Raw genomic sequence first — 21255 nt, 5'->3', positions numbered from 1 at the left:
AATGCTGGGGGAGGAAGTTTTTACAGCTTTGGCCTGCCACAGAGCAGCAATGTTGGAGTTATTACTGCCTGACACTGACCACCAATGCTAGGGGGTTTAACATTACTACCACTGACCACCAATGAAAGGGGGGAATATTATGGGCACTAACACCAATTCTGAAGGTTACTAATAAAACGATTATCTTTCCCAGTTGCTAGATATGCTCGATTACGGTTGGAGGTTGGCACCTCTCTGCAGGGGTGGCACTTCTTTGCCCCAAAGGAGGGAGATCCATGACACCATGCACTCAGGTAAGTGAATCATGGAGTGGTGCATCTGCAGGGGACTGCACCAGAAGGGGAGGTGAGCCACAACAGCTTTCTTATTTTCCAAAATTGAATGGTCATCTAAAAAAATTAGGTGGCATTTGGCTTTAGGACTGACCATTCGAGCACTCGGGCACTGCCCGAGGGCCCGGAGTCAGTAAGGGGCCCCATGAAATGCTCCTGGTACCTTTTATAGGCTTTTTTGGGTGTGCTTTGAGTGTGGGCAAGGACACAGGGGCTCCATGATCCTCTATTGCCCGGGGGCCCCATGAGTTGTCAGTCCGCCCCTGGTAGTGACCTTGCACCACCTGTTTCTGGCTGCCCTCAACAGACCCTCATGAGCACCAGACCAGTCCTGAGGCTTAGTCACTGCCTTCAGGATACATGCGGTGCTCTAGCACGCCGGTGCTTGGCTGTTGTCCCCGCCACAAGACTGTACAAATGCTTTACGCACACAACCTGCACCCTGTAATCACACAACCTGCACCCTGTATGTAGGGTTGGCTTTGGTGGAACACATTTAGAAAAATTAGTTTACATTTATAAAAAGTTAAAGGTTTATTTATAATTATCCTATAGACATAAACATTCTGAATTGTCGTATGCATCAAACCAGACAACGCCAAACCAACACACTGCATAAGGGATGATCAAGAAAATCCAGGATCTCTGGTCATCTCTCCTGAGCACGTCACCCCGTAATGCAAAACAAACCAATGCAAGGCGGGCACCTATGTGTACCCAACCAGGCGAGGGGTACTGGGGAAGCTCTTCCTCATTCCCATACATTTCTCCTGATCGATGAAGAGGGAGTTGGCTTTGATGGACAGGTCATGTTCGAGGTTGGCCTTGGTATGAACCAGCATCTGTAGGGTGTCTTCAGCTTCTCGGAGGCGTTGCTGCAACACCTGAACGGTGTCATCGATTTCTTGTACCTCATGGACAAGACTGCGAAGAGGAACAAAAAAAGGTTATGGGGTAAAAGATTGAGAAGTTGGAACAGCTTTCTATATGGTGCATGGTTGGACAGTTTGCAGGAGGATGCCAATACACGTGTGGGGTGAAACTTCCCTGTTTGTCTGCCTGTGTGATAGATGGGATTGGCAATATGAAGCCAGCTTAATCATGGGTCCAGACCAGGGGCGGACTGACAACTCATGGGGCCCCCGGGCAATAGGGGATCATGGGGCCCCTGTGTCCTTGCCCAAACTCAAAAAAGCCTATGAAAAAGGTACCAGGGGCATCTCATGGGGCCCCCTACTGACCCCGGGCCCTCGGGCAGTGCCCGAGTTTCCAAATGGTCAGTCCGCCCCTGGTCCGGACCCTGGTGTTCCAAGAATATCAGTTCATTAACAGCAAGGCAATACAAAAGTGAACCTGGAATGTTTAGAATATGGACGCTACCATTGCTTTCTGGCATCTAGAGAAGAATGACCAGCTCCTGTTTTTGTCCTCATTTTATTGTTTTATAATCCACAGCTAGAGGTGGTGGCCATAGTCCTCAGCTCTGGGCTAGGAACAGTCGGTGGTTTAGAAATGCGTGTAGCTGTGACATATGTCGGTGGAGCTTTGAGCTTTCAGTGCAGCAGGAGTTGAGGGAAAATCTTCCAAGACTGACACCTATTCTGGTGACAACTGTCCACAAGGAGATATCCGCTTGTTTGGAGAGATCTCCCCTTACTGGCAGGCAAAAAATTGGCAAGGAATCTTTCTTAGGGATGAGCTACAGAGTAGCAAAAATATTCGTTGGTCATACTTGGAAGACAACTGTTAGTACTGGGGCCAATGAACTTCAGGTGGGGGATTCCCTTCCCCATGGCTTTAGGGTTGGGGGTGCTTGTTACATCATTGACCTATGGACCTATGGACATGTGGCCATAATAGGTCGTTGATGTCATAAGCATCCCTGCAATTTGTGTAAGTGAAGCTGCAGGCCAGGGATTCACCCAAGCATAGTTTGTTGGCTTAGCACTGACAGCTGCCTTCTGGGTTTACATAGTTAGTCTGGCTGAAAAAAAGACAAAAGTCCATCCAGTTCAACCATTAAAAAAAAAAGTTATAATCCTATACCCACAGTTGATCCAGAGGGAGGCAAAAAAAACCCAGCAAAGCATGATCTAATTTGCTCCTGCAGGGGAAAATATTCCTTCCTGATCCCCCGAGAGGCAATCAGATATTAGCTGGATCAACTTTACCTATAAATGTTATATCCAGTTATATTCTGTGTATCCAAGAAAGAATCCAGGACCTTCCTACAGCAATCCACTGAGCTGGCCACAACCAACTCTTGAGGGAGTCTATTCCACATTTTCACAGGTCTTACTGTGAAGAAACCTTTCCGTGTTTGTAGATTAAATTTCTTTTCATCCAGACGTAAAGAGCGCCCCCTTGTCCTCTGTGATGACCTCAGGGTGAATAACTATACCGAGTTCACTATATGAATCACTGATGTATTTATACACGGAGATTATATCCCCCCTTATGTATTTTACATGGAGATCATATCCCCCTTATGTATTATACATGGAGATCATATCCCCCTTATGTATTTATACATGGAGATCATATCCCCCCTTATGTATTATACATGGAGATCATATCCCTCCTTATGTATTATACATGGAGATCATATCCCCCCTTATGTATTATACATGGAGATCATATCCCCCCTTATGTATTATACATGGAGATCATATCCCCCCTTATGTATTATACATGGAGATCATATCCCCCCTTATGTATTATACATGGAGATCGTATCCCCCCCTTATGTATTATACATGGAGATCATATCCCCCCTTATGTATTATACATGGAGATCATATCCCCCCTTATGTATTATACATGGAGATCGTATCCCCCCCTTATGTATTATACATGGAGATCATATCCCCACTTATGTATTATACATGGAGATCGTATCCCCCCCTTATGTATTATACATGGAGATCATATCCCCCCTTATGTATTATACATGAAGATCATATCCCCCCTTATGTATTATACATGGAGATCGTATCCCCCCCTTATGTATTATACATGGAGATCATATCCCCCCTTATGTATTATACATGGAGATCGTATCCCCCCCTTATGTATTATACATGGAGATCATATCCCCCCTTATGTATTATACATGGAGATCATATCCCCCTTATGTATTATACATGGAGATCATATCCCCCTTATGTATTATACATGGTGATCATATCCCCCCCTTATGTATTATACATGGAGATCATATCCCCCCTTATGTATTATACATGGAGATCATATCCCCCCTTATGTATTATACATGGAGTTCATATCCCCCCTTATGTATTATACATGGAGATCATATCCCCCTTATGTATTATACATGGAGATCATATCCCCCCTTATGTATTATACATGGAGATCATATCCCCCTTATGTATTTATACATGGAGATCATATCCCCCCTTATTTATTATACATGGAGTTCATATCCCCCTTATGTATTATACATGGAGATCATATCCCCCTTATGTATTATACATGGAGATCATATCCCCCTTATGTATTTTACATGGAGATCATATCCCCCTTACATGGGGATCATATCCCCCCCTTATGTATTATACATGGAGATCATATCACCCCCTTATGTATTATACATGGAGATCATATCCCCCTTATGTATTATACATGGAGATCATATCCCCCTTACGTATTATACATGGAGATCATATCCCCCTTATGTATTATACATGGAGATCATATCCCCCCCTTATGTATTATACATGGAGATCATATCCCCCCTTATGTATTATACATGGAGATCATATCCCCCTTTATGTATTATACATGGAGATCATATCCCCCCTTATGTAATATACATGGAGATCATATCCCCCCTTATGTATTATACATGGTGATCATATCCCCCCTTATGTATTATACATGGAGATCATATCCCCCCTTATGTATTATACATGGAGATCATATCCCCCCCTTATGTATTATACATGGAGATCATATCCCCCCCTTATGTAATATGCATAGAGATTATATCCCCCCTTATGTATTATACATGGAGATCATATCCCCCCCTAATGTATTATACATGAAGATCATACCCCCCCTTATGTATTATACATGGAGATCATACCCCCCTTATGTATTATACATGGAGATCATATCCCCCCTTATGTATTATACATGGAGATCATATCCCCCCCTTATGTATTATACATGGAGATCATACCCCCCTTATGTATTATACATGGAGATCATATGTCCCCTTATGTATAATACACGGGGATCATATCCCCCCTTATGTATTATACATGGAGATCATATCCCCCCCTTATGTATTATACATGGAGATCATACCCCCCTTATGTATTATACACGGAGATCATATCCCCCCTTATGTATAATACACGGGGATCATATCCCCCCCTTATGTATTATACATGGAGATCATATCCCCCCTTATGTATTATACACGGAGATCATATCCCCCCCTTATGTATTATACATGGTGATCATATCCCCCCTTATGTATTATACATGGAGATCATATCCCCCCTTATGTATTATACATGGAGATCATATCCCCCTTATGTATTATACATGGAGATCATATCCCCCTTATGTATTATACATGGAGATCATATCCCCCCTTATTACATTATTACATTACATTGAGTTTATATAGCGCCAAAGGGTTTGCTCAGCGCTGTACAATAGAGGGGGGACAATACATGAAACATTACAGCAACTACAAACAGCACACGAGGGGTTATAGGGCCCTACTCTTTCGAGCTTACAATCTAGGATTATGTATTATACATGGAGATCATATCCCCCCTTATGTATTATACATGGAGATCATATCCCCCCCCTTATGTATTATACATGGAGATCATATCCCCCCTTATGTATTATACATGGAGATCATATCCCCCTTATGTATTATACATGGAGATCATATCCCCCCTTATGTATTATACATGGAGATCATATCCCCCTTATGTATTATACATGGAGATCATATCCCCCCTTATGTATTATACATGGAGATCATATCCCCCCTTATGTATTATACATGGAGATCATACCCCCCCTTATATATTATACATGGAGATCATATCCCCCCTTATGTATTATACATGGAGATCATATCCCCCCCTTATGTATTATACATGGTGATCATATCCCCCCTTATGTATTATACATGGAGATCATATCCCCCCTTATGTATTATACATGGAGATCATATCCCCCCCTTATGTATTATACATGGAGATCATATCCCCCCCTTTTGTATTATACATGGAGATCATATCCCCCTTATGTATTATAAATGGAGATCATATCCCCCTTATGTATTATACATGGAGATCATATCCCCCCCTTATGTATTATACATGGAGATCATATCCCCCCTTATGTATTATACATGGAGATCATATCCCCCTTATGTATTATACATGGAGATCATATCCCCCTTATGTATTATACATGGAGATCATATCCCCCCTTATGTATTATACATGGAGATCATATCCCCCCTTATGTATTATACATGGTGATCATATCCCCCCTTATGTATTATACATGGTGATCATATCCCCCCTTATGTATTATACATGGAGATCATATCCCTCCTTATGTATTATACATGGTGATCATATCCCCCCTTATGTATTATACATGGAGATCATATCCCCCCCTTATGTATTATACATGGAGATCATATCCCCCCTTATGTATTATACATGGAGATCATATCCCCCCCTTATGTATTATACATGGAGATCATATCCCCCTTTATGTATTATACATGGAGATCATATCCCCCCTTATGTATTATACATGGAGATCATATCCCCCCTTATGTATTATACATGGTGATCATATCCCCCCTTATGTATTATACATGGAGATCATATCCCCCCTTATGTATTATACATGGAGATCATATCTCCCCTTATGTATTATACATGGAGATCATATCCCCCCCTTATGTATTATACATGGAGATCATATCCCCCCCTTATGTATTATACATGGTGATCATATCCCCCTTATGTATTATACATGGAGATCATATCCCCCTTATGTATTATACATGGAGATCATATCCCCCCTTATGTATTATACATGGAGATCATATCCCCCCTTATGTATTATACATGGTGATCATATCCCCCCCCTTATGTATTATACATGGTGATCATATCCCCCCTTATGTAATATACATGGAGATCATATCCCCCTTATGTATTATACATGGTGATCATATCCCCCCCTTATGTATTATACATGGTGATCATATCCCCCCTTAATCTCCTCTTCTCAAGAGAGAAAAAATTCAGTTCCTCTAATCTTTCCTCATAGCTGAGGTTTGACTGACCATGGGTTCGGACCAAACCCAGAGCAGGACCCAAGCTCATCTCTAATCTTGGTTATTTCCTACTCTGTCCAAAACTAAAAGTTTTGGCCTCACATACTGTATGTCTTATGTCATTGTCGGAGATCCTAATCTCTCCTCACAAGGTGTTTTGGTCCGTTCTCCCTTGGAAAGATTGAGGAGAAATCTCTCCAATAAAGTACACAGATGGGCATTAAAAGCTGGAAAAGGCCTTGTCTTTCCCTTCTCTATGGACAACATGGTTGAAACATTTTAGTTCCAGTTGGGCTAAAGTGTCAGTAGCAGGTACCGTAGTTGCGCAGTATCTCGGCACAGCTCCACGTTGGGGCGCCTTGTGCGTTCATCCAGACGTGTTTGGGCTACTCTCATGGGAGCCATTTTGTCCTTGATGGCCTTTTTGATGGCTTCAATCGTCATCTCTGTCTGAAAGATCTCCTGAAGAGTCTACAAAAAAAAAAAAGTCAGAAAAACTTGTAAATATCTGTCTTCACGGCTTTCTAAAAAGTTATGAAAATTAAGGGAATGAAGAATCCAAAGTTCAAGCTAAAAATACCAGCCAATGGCAGTTGAGCAATGTTAGCATTTCTTACATAAGTACCATTTTTAACAGTTGGCCACGGTGCACATGTGATAGAAGGCGCTGTTTAATGGTTTAGGAAGAATCATGTCTATTCTTCTACCTCCAGCTGTAAAGCGGCAGCTTACAAAGGCATACAAATTCATTAATATGCACATGGAGTAACCAAGAGGGACTAGAATCTTCAGAAACATTTTGGATGCCTTGCAGCACGCACTCAGATTCTGTGCAAAAGTTCCGAAGATTCCATTTCCTCGTCTGCCTGGCCGTAGCCCAAGATGTTTTATGTCTGCTGCTCTCCTGGAGGTGTATGATTACACTATGCTAGAGAGGAGAACATTACTTAAAGGGGGTTCCCACCTCTGCATGGATTTATTAACCTTTTCAAACCCCTTGGAGATTTTATTCAATAGTTAATTTTTGTGTTTCCATGTAGGTTTTTTCTTTTCTTTGGTTTTTATCTTACAATCCTCCTTGCACTGAAATACAAAACAATGCTGCTGTATGGATACAGTAATAGGAAGAAACACCTCCACCTAAATAAACAGAACTCTCAGTAATACAAACAATAAAGGTACATTCAGGAGATTAAAGATATGTAGAGTTTATGAAAATGAAATCATTCCGTAAAACTATTCTCTACATCTCCAGGAGGACTCTGCTCCTTCCTCGATCTAACTCTTCTCACCTGAAATACTCTGCGCTGCTGGAGGACTCCGCTCCTTCCTCGATCTAACTCTTCTCACCTGAAATACTCTGCGCTGCTGGAGGACTCCGCTCCTTCCTCTATAACTCTTCTCACCTGAAATACTCTGCACTGCTGGAGGACTCCGCTCCTTCCTCTATAACTCTTCTCACCTGAAATACTCTGCGCTGCTGGAGGACTCCGCTCCATCCTCTATAACTCTCCTCTCCTGAAATACTCTGCACTGCTGGAGGACTCCGCTCCATCCTCTATAACTCTCCTCTCCTGAAATACTCTGCACTGCTGGAGGACTCCGCTCCTTCCTCTATAACTCCTCTCCTGAAATACTCTGCACTGCTGGAGGACTCCGCTCCTTCCTCTATAACTCTCCTCTCCTGAAATACTCTGCACTGCTGGAGGACTCCGCTCCTTCCTCTATAACTCTCCTCTCCTGAAATACTCTGCACTGCTGGAGGACTCCGCTCCTTCCTCTATAACTCTCCTCTCCTGAAATACTCTGCGCTGCTGGAGGAATTCTCTCCTTCCTCTATAACTCCTCTCCTGAAATACTCTGCTCTGCTGGAGGAATCCTCTCCTTCCTCTATAACTCTCCTCTCCTGAAATACTCTGCACTGCCGGAGGACTCCGCTCCTTCCTCTATAACTCTCCTCTCCTGAAATACTCTGCACTGCCGGAGGACTCTGCTCCTTCCTCTATAACTCTCCTCTCCTGAAATACTCCGCTCCTTCCTTTATAACTCTCCTTTTTTGAAATATTCTACTCTGCTGGAGGACTCCGCTCCTTCCTCTATAACTCTCCTCTCCTGAAATACTCTGCCCTGCTGGAGGACTCCGCTCCTTCCTCTATAACTCTCCTCTCCTGAAATAATCTGCTCTGCTGGAGGACTCCTCTCCTTCCTCTATAACTCTCCTCTCCTGAAATACTCTGCTCTGCCGGAGGACTCCGCTCCTTCTTCTATAACTCCTCTCCTGAAATACTCTGCACTGCTGGAGGACTCCGCTCCTTTCTCTATAACTCTCCTCTCCTGAAATACTCTGCACTGCCGGAGGACTCCACTCCATCCTGTATAACTCCTCTCCTGAAATACTCTGCTCTGCTGGAGGACTCCGCTCCTTCCTCTATAACTCTCCTCTCCTGAAATACTCTGCGCTGCTGGAGGAATCCTCTCCTTCCTCTATAACTCCTCTCCTGAAATACTCTGCGCTGCTGGAGGACTCCGCTCCTTCCTCTATAACTCTCCTCTCCTGAAATACTCTGCACTGCTGGAGGACTCCGCTCCTTCCTCTATAACTCTCCTCTCCTGAAATACTCTGCACTGCTGGAGGACTCCGCTCCTTCCTCTATAACTCTCCTCTCCTGAAATACTCTGCCCTGCTGGAGGACTCCGCTCCTTCCTCTATAACTCTCCTCTCCTGAAATAATCTGCTCTGCTGGAGGACTCCTCTCCTTCCTCTATAACTCTCCTCTCCTGAAATAGTCTGCACTGTCGGAGGACTCCGCTCCTTCTTCTATAACTCATCTCCTGAAATACTCTGCTCTGCTGGAGGACTCCGCTCCTTTCTCTATAACTCCTCTCCTGAAATACTCTGCACTGCTGGAGGACTCCGCTCCTTTCTCTATAACTCTCCTCTCCTGAAATACTCTGCACTGCCGGAGGACTCCGCTCCATCCTTTATAACTCTCCTCTCCTGAAATACTCTGCACTGCTGGAGGACTCCGCTCCTTCCTCTATAACTCCTCTCCTGAAATACTCTGCACTGCTGGAGGACTCCACTCCTTCCTCTATAACTCCTCTCCTGAAATACTCTGCACTGCTGGAGGACTCCGCTCCTTCCTCTATAACTCCTCTCCTGAAATACTCTGCACTGCTGGAGGACTCCGCTCCTTCCTCTATAACTCTTCTCTCCTGAAACACTCTGCTGGGGGACTCTGCTCCTGCCACTATCTATCTTTCCTCTTCTGAAATTCTCTGTGCTACTGAAGAATTCTGGTCCATCTTTCTACTACTCTCCATTACCCTATTCTGATCATTACAATTACCAATGCAAGACTTTTGATCCTTCAATCCTTCCATAAAAGAAAAAAGGTTTGGGCTTTGATCAAAGAGAGATTTTCTAACATACTCAAAATCAGAAGCATCGTTGTGAATATCTGGCTGTCTATGGGCCACCAAGACTCTGAATTGCTGTAGATAACCTGCCCCCAACCACTTCATTACTGACCACAAGCCCAACTTTGTACCTTTGCTAGGTGACTTTGTAGCTTGTTCTTGGCATCCGCAGTCTCGGAGATCCGGTTGGTGAACATGACGTTCACTCGGTTGAACTGGTTCCACATCTCATTGGAAGTGACATTTAGTAAATTTTCTACATCCTCCCTGAGCTTGGCAGAAGCAGCTCTCTCACTTTGTGACCTCAGGATGTTTTCATCGGAAAACTTGGCCCAGGTTTCAGGGACAGAGATGCTGAGGGACATAAAGACAGAAGATGCTGAGGGACACAAAAACAAGGAGGGACACAAAGGCAAAGAGATGCTGAGGGACTCAAACATAAGGCGATGTTGAGGGACACAAAGACAAGAAGATGTTGAGGGACAGAAAAGACAAGGAGATGTTGTGGGACACCAAGACAAGGATACCTTGAGATACAAAGAAAAGGAGATGTTAAGGGACAAAAAGACAAAGAGATGCTGAGGGACAGAAAAACAAGGAGATATTGGGACACAAAGACAAGGGGATGTTGAGGGACACCAAGACAAGGAGATGCTGCACACAAATACAAGGAGATGTTGAGGGACACAAAGACAAGGAGATGTTGAGGGACACAGAGACAAGGAGATGTTGAGGGACACAGAGACAAGGAGATGTTGAGGGACACAGAGACAATGAGATGCTGAGGGACACAAAGACAAGGAGACACCGAGGAACACAAACACTGGAAATACTGAGGAACACAAAGACAAGGAGATGTTGAGGGACACTTAGAAAAAGAAATGCTGAGGGACACAAAAACAGGGAGATGTTGGGACACAAATACACTGAGATGTTGAGGGACACAAAAACAAGGAGATGTTAGGACACAAATACAAGGAGATGTTGAGGAACACAGAGACAAGGAGATGTTGAGGGACACAGAGATAAGGAGATGTTGAGGGACACAGAAACAAGGAGATGTCGAGGGACACAAAGACAATAAGATGCTGAGGGACACAAAGACAAGGAGATGTTGGGAGACAAATACAAGGAGATGTTGAGGAACACAAATACAAGGAGATACAGAGGAACACAAAGACTGGAAATACTGAGAAACACAAAGACAAGGAGATGTTGTGGGACACTTAGACAAGGAAATGAAGAAGGACACAAAGACAGGAGATGCTGAGAGACAGAGACACAAAGAGATGCTGAGACACAAAGACCAAAGATGCCGAAACACTCAGATACAAAAAGATGTTGAGGGAAACAAAGACTGGAGATGTTGAGGGACACAATGGGGGAGATTTACTAAAACTGGAGCACTCACAATTTGGTGCAGATGTGCATGTTGGCCAATCAGTTTCTAACTTCAGCTTGTTCAATTACGCTCTGATAATAAAAACTGGAAGCTGAATGGTTTCTATGCAGATCTGCACCAGATTTTGTACACTCCAGTTTTAGTATATTTCCCCCAAAGACCAGAGATGCTGAAAGACAGAAAGACAAGGAGATGTTGAGGGACACAAGATAAGGTGATGTTGAGGGACATAAAGACAGGAGATGTTGAGGGGCATAAAAACAGGAGTTGCTGAGGGACTTGCAGACACTCCTATGCAGTCCACAGACAGAGGGTATTCACATACGTTGCATCGATCCGTTCCACTCCTCGGTAGTAACCAATACCATCAGAGGTATTCCGCAGATTCTGACATTTGTCATCGATGCGGTAGGCCGATTGCTTGTCATTGATGTCCCTCTCCAGTTCGTGCTGAGCTGCCCTATTTGAACTGCAGACACAGATGAGATCTTAGGATCGCAGATCAAGATCCAGAACTAAAAGCATTCACAGGTGGGATAAATATCATTTTAGGGGTGTTTAGGGTGACTGTGATTGTCCATGTAGACATCACATCAGTGTACAATACCAGGACAACCATGGATCCACCTAACTGAAAATGTTATGTTTGTTGTCAGACTATTACAATGCATATGAATGTTTACCACAGACAATAACTGCTGGGGTGAAAGTACACTACTTGTGGGCCCAGGAAGGCAGGGCTCCCAGCAGAAAAAAAATATTGCACATGCCAGAGGGAAGAGATTGATTCTTAATGTTTAGCATAGGATCATAACTTTATGACAAGAGTAGTTAAGCTGAGGAATGACTTATCTCATAAAGAAATAAATGCAGAAAAACCCTATATGTAGAAAAGGAGTGGATGATTCCAAGCCCAATCCTAGCTTTACCTACGGTCATGGACATTTGTATAGACTCCTCTCCTGTACTGAAATGACTTTTATTTCAAAGCACACTGGGGGCTATTTACTAAAGCTGGAGAGTGCAAAATCTGTTGCAGCTGTGCATAGAAACCAATCTGCCTCCAGGTTTTATTGCCAAACCTTAATTGAACAAGCTGAAGTTAGAAACTCATTGGCTACCATGCACAGCTGCGCCGGATTCTGAGTGGTCCAATTTTAGTAAATCTCCCCTACTGTGAGCTTCTGACAGTGTGCATTAGAAGCTGCAGCAAGATGGGTGGAACTGGCTTTAACTCTGGACTAGAGGACATTTAGCATCATCTAGCTCAGGGGTGTCAAAATGGCGCCCCCCCCAAGCTGTTGTGAAACTACAAGTCCCATCATGCCTCTGCCTTTGGCGGTCATGCTTGTAACTGTCAATCTTGCCTAGCTCACTCTTCCTCAACCTGACTGTCCCTTGCCCGCCCCTTTCATAAGATTTCAGTTCTTCTAATTGTAAAGTCTTAGCGTCACATGTGTGAATGCCTAAGTTCTAAGATTCGGGGGCAAAGGCTGGGTATGCCATAAAGGATACAAGTTACAGTAGCATGTACTGTAGATCAGCCTTTTTCAACCAGGATTCCTCCAGAGGTTGCTATGGGCAATTCCTGCCTCTCAGATAGGTAAGCACTGACCCCATTGCTCTCCTTAGCAATCTGTAAGGGGGGATTCTTCCTACTGACGACCACACTAATGTACAGCGAGCTGTAGATATAATAATTATTAGCAGGGTTTTCGTGAGCCTAGAAAGCCAAGGATTCCTGCATGTTAAAAAGGTTGAGAAAGACTAATGTAGAGTTTATATGGCAACCACTGCAGCTTTATTTGTGTATGATGGATCATTTATGTATACCTACCTTCCAGAACTTAGTACATACAATGTAATATACAGTACATCCAGGGGCAGACTGACAACTCATGGGGCCCCCGGGCAATAGGGGATCATGGGGCCCCTGTGTCCTTGCCCAAACTCAAAAAAGCCTATGAAAAAGGTACCAGGGGCATCTCATGGGGCCCCCTACTGACCCCGGGCCCTCGGGCAGTGCCCGAGTTCCCAAATTGTCAGTCCGCCCCTGAGTACATCTGTATTGTATATTAGAGTCCTGCATGAAGTAGCCTATAAACTCCACTGAAAGGAATTGCTTTGTGCTGAGACATAGAGGTCTATTTACTACCAGCAACTAGACTGAGCACTTTGAAAGGGCAGTTGCTCCAGAGCTTAGTAAAGGAGGTGAATTTTCACTTTGTAAAGAATACCCAATCACATGCAAGGAACATAAATAAAACTGTATTTTTGCTTGCACGTGATTGGATGATGAATGTCAGCAGAGCTTCCCCTCATTTATTAGACACTAGAGAGAATGCTCTTGAAGAGGGCAATAGCACTTGCAAAGTGCACAGCCTATTTGCCTAGTAAATCAACCCACAAGTGTTCGGTGCAGGTAGAACACTCTTGAAATGCATAATGATGTGTTTTTTTATTACATAAAAGCCCATTGGCATCAACCCCTTTCCTTCAGAGACTGATTAAGGGAGAATTGGACCCTAGGCATGGTATCAGCTTTGGACCCCACTCATCCCTTTAAATGACATTGATAAACCAGAGACCAGAGAAATTAGGTGCACAGCAATGACCAATTTCACTATCCCCCTGGTTTACTGAAGGAGAATGAAGGTTGTAGCTGCCCCCCTTGGACATCCCCTGTGCTCTAGGCTCCTAACAGGATGCCTTGCGGCTATTCCGACTCTACCCATCCCCAATACACATACAAGCACACATGGGCGAAGCAGTCGCGTGTCTTACGCAAGCTGTGCTGCTGTCCTGTCCAGATGTCTCCTCATTCTCTCCTGGCAAGACTTGATGGAATCCACTTCCTATTTAGACAAATAACAACATATTAAAATATGTACTCAAGGGGACAAAAACCTACCTGTCTAAGTTCTCAGGTAAGTTCGTTGAGGTGTATTCTGACCATCATGTTGTGTCCTACTCACTGACAGGACTGAAGCATTGCCTTTAACAAGCAACTTTGGTGACCTGTTACCCCACTGAGGTATATTTGAAGGGTCAGGGTTTGTGGCTTGATTTTAGGACTCATTTACCCAACTGGAGAACTTTCTGGCAGCTATTTTGTAGAATAAACCTGACTATGGTCACTATGTACCAATACAGGTCGTCTATTCACTTGGTGTTACGGCACTAAGGCATTAATGGTCATGGTGAAAGGCCTCAGGATGGGCAAACGTACTAATTCAGGCCATCCATCCACTTGGGGTTATGGCACTAAGGCACTAATGGTCTTAGTGATGTCACCCAAAAGGGTGAATGTATCAATTCAGGACGTCCATCCACTTTCAGTTACAGCACTAAGGTATTAATCGGCATAACGAATGGACCCAAGAAGGGCGAATGTACTGATTCAAGACATCCATCCACCTGCAGTTATGGCACTAAGGAATTAACATTTGTTGCAAAGAGATTTAGGAAAAGAAAATGTACCAATTCAGGCCTCCCATCCAGTTAGGGGTTACGGCACTACGGCATTACCATGAGACTCAAGAAGGGTGAATGTACCAATCAGGCAGTCCATCCAGTTACAGCACTAAGGCATTACTGGTTGTAGTGAAGGGACTCAAGAAGAGCAAATGTACCAGTTATAGTCTTCAATCCACTTGGAATAATGACACTAAAGCATTAAAGGTCGAAATGAAAGGACGCAAAAAAGGGCAAACATCCCAATTGAGGCCATCTATCTTCTTAAGGTTAAGACACTAAGAAATTAAGGGTCAAAGTTACGAGACTTAAGAAGTGTGAATGTACCAATTACGGCCTTCAATCTATTTGGGTTTCTGGCACTAAGGCATTAACAGTCATAGTGAAGGGACCCAAGAAGGGCATATGTACTAATTCAGGCCATCCATCCACTTGGGGTTATGGCACTAAGGCACTAATGGTCTCAGTGATGTGATCCAAGAAGGGTGAATCTATCAATTCAGGACGTCCATCCACTTTCAGGTACAGCACTAAGGTATTAATAGGCATAACGAATGGATCCAAGAAGGGCGAATGTACTGATTCAAGACATCCATCCACCTGCAGTTATGGCACTAACGAATTAACATTTGTTACAAAGAGATTTAGGAAAAGCAAATGTACCAATTAAGGCATCCCATCCAGTTAGGGATTACGGCACTACGGCATTACCAATTGTAATAATGAGACTCAAGAAGGGTGAATGTACCAATCAGGCAGTCCATCAACTTGGGATTATGGCACTTTGAGGTTTCTCCAGTTTGGTGACCTGTAACCCCATTGAGGTATATTTGAAGTGTCAGGGTTTTGTGCTTGTTTTTAGGACCCACTTACCTGACTGAAGAACTTTTTGGCCGCTATTTGTAGCTTAAACCTGACTGTGGTCTCTATGTACCAATTCAGGCCAATCATCCACTCACTAAGTCATTAAACATAAATACACCACTGAGTACCAGACCTAAAAAATGGGCACAAATGTCCACAGACCCACTCTAAAATCTTGTGATAAGCCTTCTCAGGCGATTGGAGGATATTGTGGCTGCAGAAGGGAGCCAAATCCATATTAATCACCTTGGTTTTAGAATGGGATGTCCAACAAGCTCATATAGGTGTAATGGTCAGGTGTCTACCAACTTTTGACCATACAGTGGATAAATCTGTATATAAAAAAAATTGCATTGCCAACAGCACCTAATTTGGACTGTGCGGTCGTTTGCTCCTGGCACTGCCTCTATTTTGTTCCAAGCTTTTTTTCTATCAGTTCATCCCGTCCCCTCAATAATTCTGGCAGCTGGCACTTTTTACTGTAGGAGAGTCCTCATCTCACCTGCAGAAGCTGTTTCTCCACATCGTCATGGACCAGATCTATAGACATCCTCTTCTCCCGGTGATACAGACACTCCTGAGTCACCTATTGCACAATAATTAGGAGACCAATTAGATTTCCCTGTTGTAGTGACAAATTCAAAACACAGCACCGCTCAAAACCAGACAAATACTCTAAGATGACTATAAATAGATAGATAGATAGATAGATAGATAGATAGATAGATAGATAGATAGATAGATAGATACAGTTGCAAGAAAAAGTATGTGAACCCCTTGGGATTACGTGGAGTTTTGCATGAATTGGGCATAAAATGTGCTCTGAACGTCATCTAAGTCACAACAATAGAAGAACACAGTCTGCTAAACATAATACTACACAAACATTAGATGTTGCCATGGTTTAATTGCACATAACATGTAAACATTCACAGTGCAGGGAGGAAAAAGTATGTGAACCTTTGGACTTAATAACTGGTTGACCCTCCTTTGGCAGCAATAACCTCAACCAAACGTTTCCTGTAGTTGCAGATCAGACCTGCACAACGATCTGGAGTCATTTTGGACCACTCCTCTTCACAAAACTGTTTCAGTGTAGCAATATTCTTGGGATGTCTGGTGTGAATCGCTCTCTTAAGGTCATGCCACAGCATTTCAATCGGGTTGAGGTCAGGACTCTGACTGGGCCACTCCAGAAGGCGTATTCTGTGCTGTGGCAGCCATTGTTTTGAAGAATTACTTGTATGCTTTGGGTCATTGTCCTGTTGCATCACCCATCCTCTGCGGAGCTTCAGTTGGCGGACAGATGGTCGTACGTTTTCCTGCAAAATGTCTTGATAAACTCTGGAATTCATTTTCCCATCAATGACAACAATCCGTCCAGGCCCTGAGGCAGCAAAGCAGCACCAAACCATGATGCTCCCTCCGCCATGTTTCACAGTGGGGATGAGGTTTTGATGTTGGTGTGCTGGGCCTTTTTTTCTGCACACATAGTGTTGTGTGTTCTTCCCAAACAACTCAATCTTGGTTTCATCTGTCCACAGTATATTTTGCCAGTAGTGCTGTGGAACATCCAGGTGCTCTTTTGCAAACTTCAAACGTGCTGCAATATTCTTTTTGGACAGCAATGACTTCCTCCGTGGTGTCCTCCCATGTACTCTATTCTTGTTTCATGTTTTCCTTATTGTAGATGTGTCAACAAAAATGTTAGCATGTGCCAGAGATTTCTGTAGGTCTTTAGCTGACACTCTGGGATTCTTCTTTACCTCATGCAGCATTCTGCGCTGTGCTCTTGCAGTCATTTTTACAGGACGACCATGCCTAGGGAGAGTAGCAACAGTGCTAAACTTTCTCCATTTGTAGACAGTCTGTCTTACCGTGGACACATGAACATCAAGGCTCAAGGAGATACTTTTGTAACCCTTTCCAGCTTCATGCAAGTCAACAATTCTTGATCATAGGTCTTCTGAGAGCTCTTTTCTGCGAGGCATGGTTCACATCAGAGAGTGCTTCTTGAAACCAGTAAACCCAAAACAGGTGTGTGTTTTTTAAGGGCAGGACAGCTGTCAGCAACAAATCCAATATCATCACTGATTGGAGTCAAGGTTGGCTCACTCCTGGCTCCAATTAGCTCTGGGAGAAGTCATTAAGCTAGGGACTCACATACTTTTTCCTCCCTGCACTGTGAATGTTTACATGTTATGTGCAATTAAACCATGGGAACATCTAATGTTTGTGTAGTATTATGTTCAGCAGACTGTGTTTTTCTATTGTTGTGACTTAGATGACGTTCAGAGCACATTTTATGCCCAATTCATGCAAAACTCAACGTAATCCCAAGGGGTTCACATACTTTTTCTTGCAACTGTAGATAGATAGATAGATAGATAGATAGATAGATAGATAGATAATAGATAGATAGATAGATAGATAGATAGATAGATAGATGATAGATAATAGATAGATAGATAGATAGATAGATAGATAGATAGATAGATAGATAGATGATAGATAATAGATAGATAGATAGATAGATAGATAGATAGATAGATAGATAATAGATAGATAGATAGATAGATAGATAGATAGATAGATAGATAGATAGATAATAGATAGATAGATAGATAGATAGATAGATAGATAGATAGATAGATGATAGATAATAGATAGATAGATAGATAGATAGATAGATAGATAGATAGATAGATAGATGATAGATAATAGATAGATAGATAGATAGATAGATAGATAGATAGATAGATAGATAGATAGATAAGATGATGATAGATAGATAATAGATAGATAGATAGATAGATAGATAGATAGATAGATAATAGATAGATAGATAGATAGATAGATAGATAGATAGATAGATAGATAATAGATAGATAGATAGATAGATAGATAGATAGATAGATAGATAATAGATAGACTGATCATAAATTATTATTATTATACAGGATTTATGGCACCAACAGTTTGCTCAGCGCTTTACAATATAACGGGAGACAATACAGCAACAATACAGTTCAATACAAGAGGGATAGGAGGGCCCTGATCCTGGGAGCTTACAATCTAGGAGGGAGGGGCTAGTGGTACAAAAGGTAATAACTGTGGGGGATGGACTGGTAGGAGGAGTAGAAGATTCCATTATTAGCTGAGGGCAGGATAGGCTTTCCTGAAGAGATAGGTTTTCAGAGATTGCCTAAAAGTGGGCAGAGTAGGCCATAGTCTGATAAATTGTGGTAGAGAGTTCCAGAGGATGGGGGAAGCTCTGGAGAAGTACTGGAGATGAGCATGGGAGGAGGAGACAAGGGAGCTAGAGAGCAGGAGGTCATGGGAGGAGCGGAGAGTATGGATTGCGTGGTATTTGGACACAAGATTGGTTATGTAATTTGGGGCGGAGTTATAAATGTCTTTATATGTTATTGTTAATGTTTTGAATTTTATCCGTTGGGCAATGGAAAGGAGCGATTGGCAGAGAGGGGTGGAGGACACTGAGTGGAGGCCAGTGGAGGGATTGGCAGAGAGGGGTGGAGGACACTGAGTGGAGGCCAGTGGAGGGATTGGCAGAAAGGGGTGGAGGACACTGAGTGGAGGCCAGTGGAGGGATTGGCAGAGAGGGGTGGAGGACACTGAGTGGAGACCAGTGGAGGGATTGGCAGAGAGGGGAGGCAGATATGGAACGGTTTGTAAGGTGGATGAGTCTGGCAGCAGCATTCATGATAGACTGAAGAGGGGATAGCCTGCGATGAGGTCGGCCAATGAGGAGGGAGTTACAGTAGTCAAGGTGAGAGATAACAAGGGAGTAAATAAGTTGTTTGTAGTTTCCAAGGTTAGGAACGGCCGTATCTTGGAGATGTTGCGGAGGTGAAGTCTACAAGATTTGGACAGTGATCGGATTTGGGGCTGAAAGGACAGATGGGAGTCTAGGATTACACCTAGTACCCTGGCATGTAGCGAGGGACTGATGGATGTATTATTGATCTCGATGGAGAAGTCAGGGGAGGGGGCACGGGCTGGAGGGAATACTAAGAGCTCAGTTTTGGAAAGATTGAGTTTGAGGAAGTGGAGTGACATCCATGCCGATATGTCACTTAGTAGGTTAGTAATGCAAATGGAGACTGAAGGGGTGAGGTGAGAAGTAGACAGATAGATTTGTGTGTCATCAGCATAGACATGGTACTTAAAGCCATGGGAGTTTATCAAGTGACCAAGGGAGGAGGTGTAGATGGAGAAGAGAAAGGGTCCAAGGACAGAACCTTGAGGGACCCCTACAGAAAGAGGGAGCGAAGAGGAGGAGGCAGCGTTATAGGTAACACTGAAGGAGGGCTGTGATAGGTAAGAGGAAGACCAGGAGAGAGCAGAGTCTCGAACAAGAGAGAGGAGTTTTGTGAGGAGGAGGGGATGGTCAACAGTGTCAAAAGCCGCAGAGAGGTCAAGTAGTAAGAGTACGGAGTAGTGGCCATTGGTTGGGATGAGTACGGAGTAGTGGCCATTGGTTGGGATGAGTACGGAGTAGTGACCATTGGTTTTAGCAGTTAGTAGATCATTAGTGAGTTTTAGTAGGGCAGTTTCAGTGGAGTGTAGTGAACGAAAGTCAGATTGTAAAGGGTCAAAAAGGTTGCTGTCAGTGAGGTGGGAGCTCAGGCGATTGTAGACTTCTAAGAGTTTCGAGGTAAACAGGAGCAGAGAGATGGGTCTTAAGTTGTTCAGGTTGAAGGGGTCCAGGGAGGGCTTGTTAAGTATGGGAGTGATGTGTGCATGCTTTAGAGGGGAGGGGAAAGCACCGTTAGAGAGGGAGAGATTGAAGATGTGAGTGAGGAAGCATAGGATGGAAGAAGAGGGTGACTGTAGTAGTTGTGAGGGGACAGGATCCAGGGGGCAGGTAGTGAGACGGGCTTCTGAGAAAACCTTAGTGACCTCTTCGGTAGTAACAAGGTCAAAAGAGGAAAGTGTTGAGGGAGGTTTAGTATAAGGTATGCTAAGTGGGTTGGATGTCTGTGCAGTGGCGATGCCCCTACGAATTGCATCAATCTTGTTTTTGAAATGATTTGCAATCTCGTAAGCAGTGAGTGAGGTGCTGGGTGGGGGTGGAGAAAGTAGAGAGTTAAAAGTAGAGAAGAGAAGACGAGGACTGGATGACAAGCTATTGATGAAAGTGACAAAGTAGGCTTGTTTGGCAACATGGAGGGAGGAATTGTATGTTAAGAAAGCAGATTTATATAGGGTTAAAGCTTGTTGAGATTTGGTTTTACGCCATAATCTCTCCAGCGCACGACTATGTCGTTTAAGATTTCTGGTGTTGTCAGTCTGCCAAGGCTTTAATGGTCGGGCCTGATGCTTCGTGTTGTTAGAAGAGCAAGTGAGTCTAGTGTGGATGAAAGCAAACTGTTGTAGACAGCAGTGGCCAG

At 43.5% G+C, this 21255-nt stretch overlaps 1 protein-coding gene across 3 annotated transcripts in view; it reads right to left on the bottom strand.

The window, feature by feature from the left end:
* Nucleotides 1-841: 841 nt before the first annotated feature.
* Nucleotides 842-21255, bottom strand: part of TEKT3 (tektin 3) — a 47191-nt gene continuing 26777 nt past the window's right edge. For all 3 annotated transcript variants that reach the window (XM_089663865.1, XM_089663866.1, XM_089663864.1), the window contains exons 3-8: nt 16344-16427; nt 14288-14358; nt 11829-11972; nt 10233-10455; nt 6998-7152; nt 842-1256 (exon numbers count right to left, since the gene is read on the bottom strand). In XM_089663865.1, coding sequence (XP_089519991.1) covers nt 1040-1256; nt 6998-7152; nt 10233-10455; nt 11829-11972; nt 14288-14358; nt 16344-16427 — 894 coding nt within the window. In that variant the 3' untranslated portion in view covers nt 842-1039. The remainder of the gene's footprint in view (nt 1257-6997; nt 7153-10232; nt 10456-11828; nt 11973-14287; nt 14359-16343; nt 16428-21255) is intronic.

This window comes from Staurois parvus, unplaced genomic scaffold (assembly GCF_062004578.1).
Source record: "Staurois parvus isolate SC_StPar_1 unplaced genomic scaffold, SC_StPar_1.0 ptg001792l, whole genome shotgun sequence".
Taxonomy (NCBI): domain Eukaryota; kingdom Metazoa; phylum Chordata; class Amphibia; order Anura; family Ranidae; genus Staurois; species Staurois parvus.
Note: the sequence above shows the minus strand (reverse complement) of the source record. Positions and strands in the feature narration are given on the sequence as shown.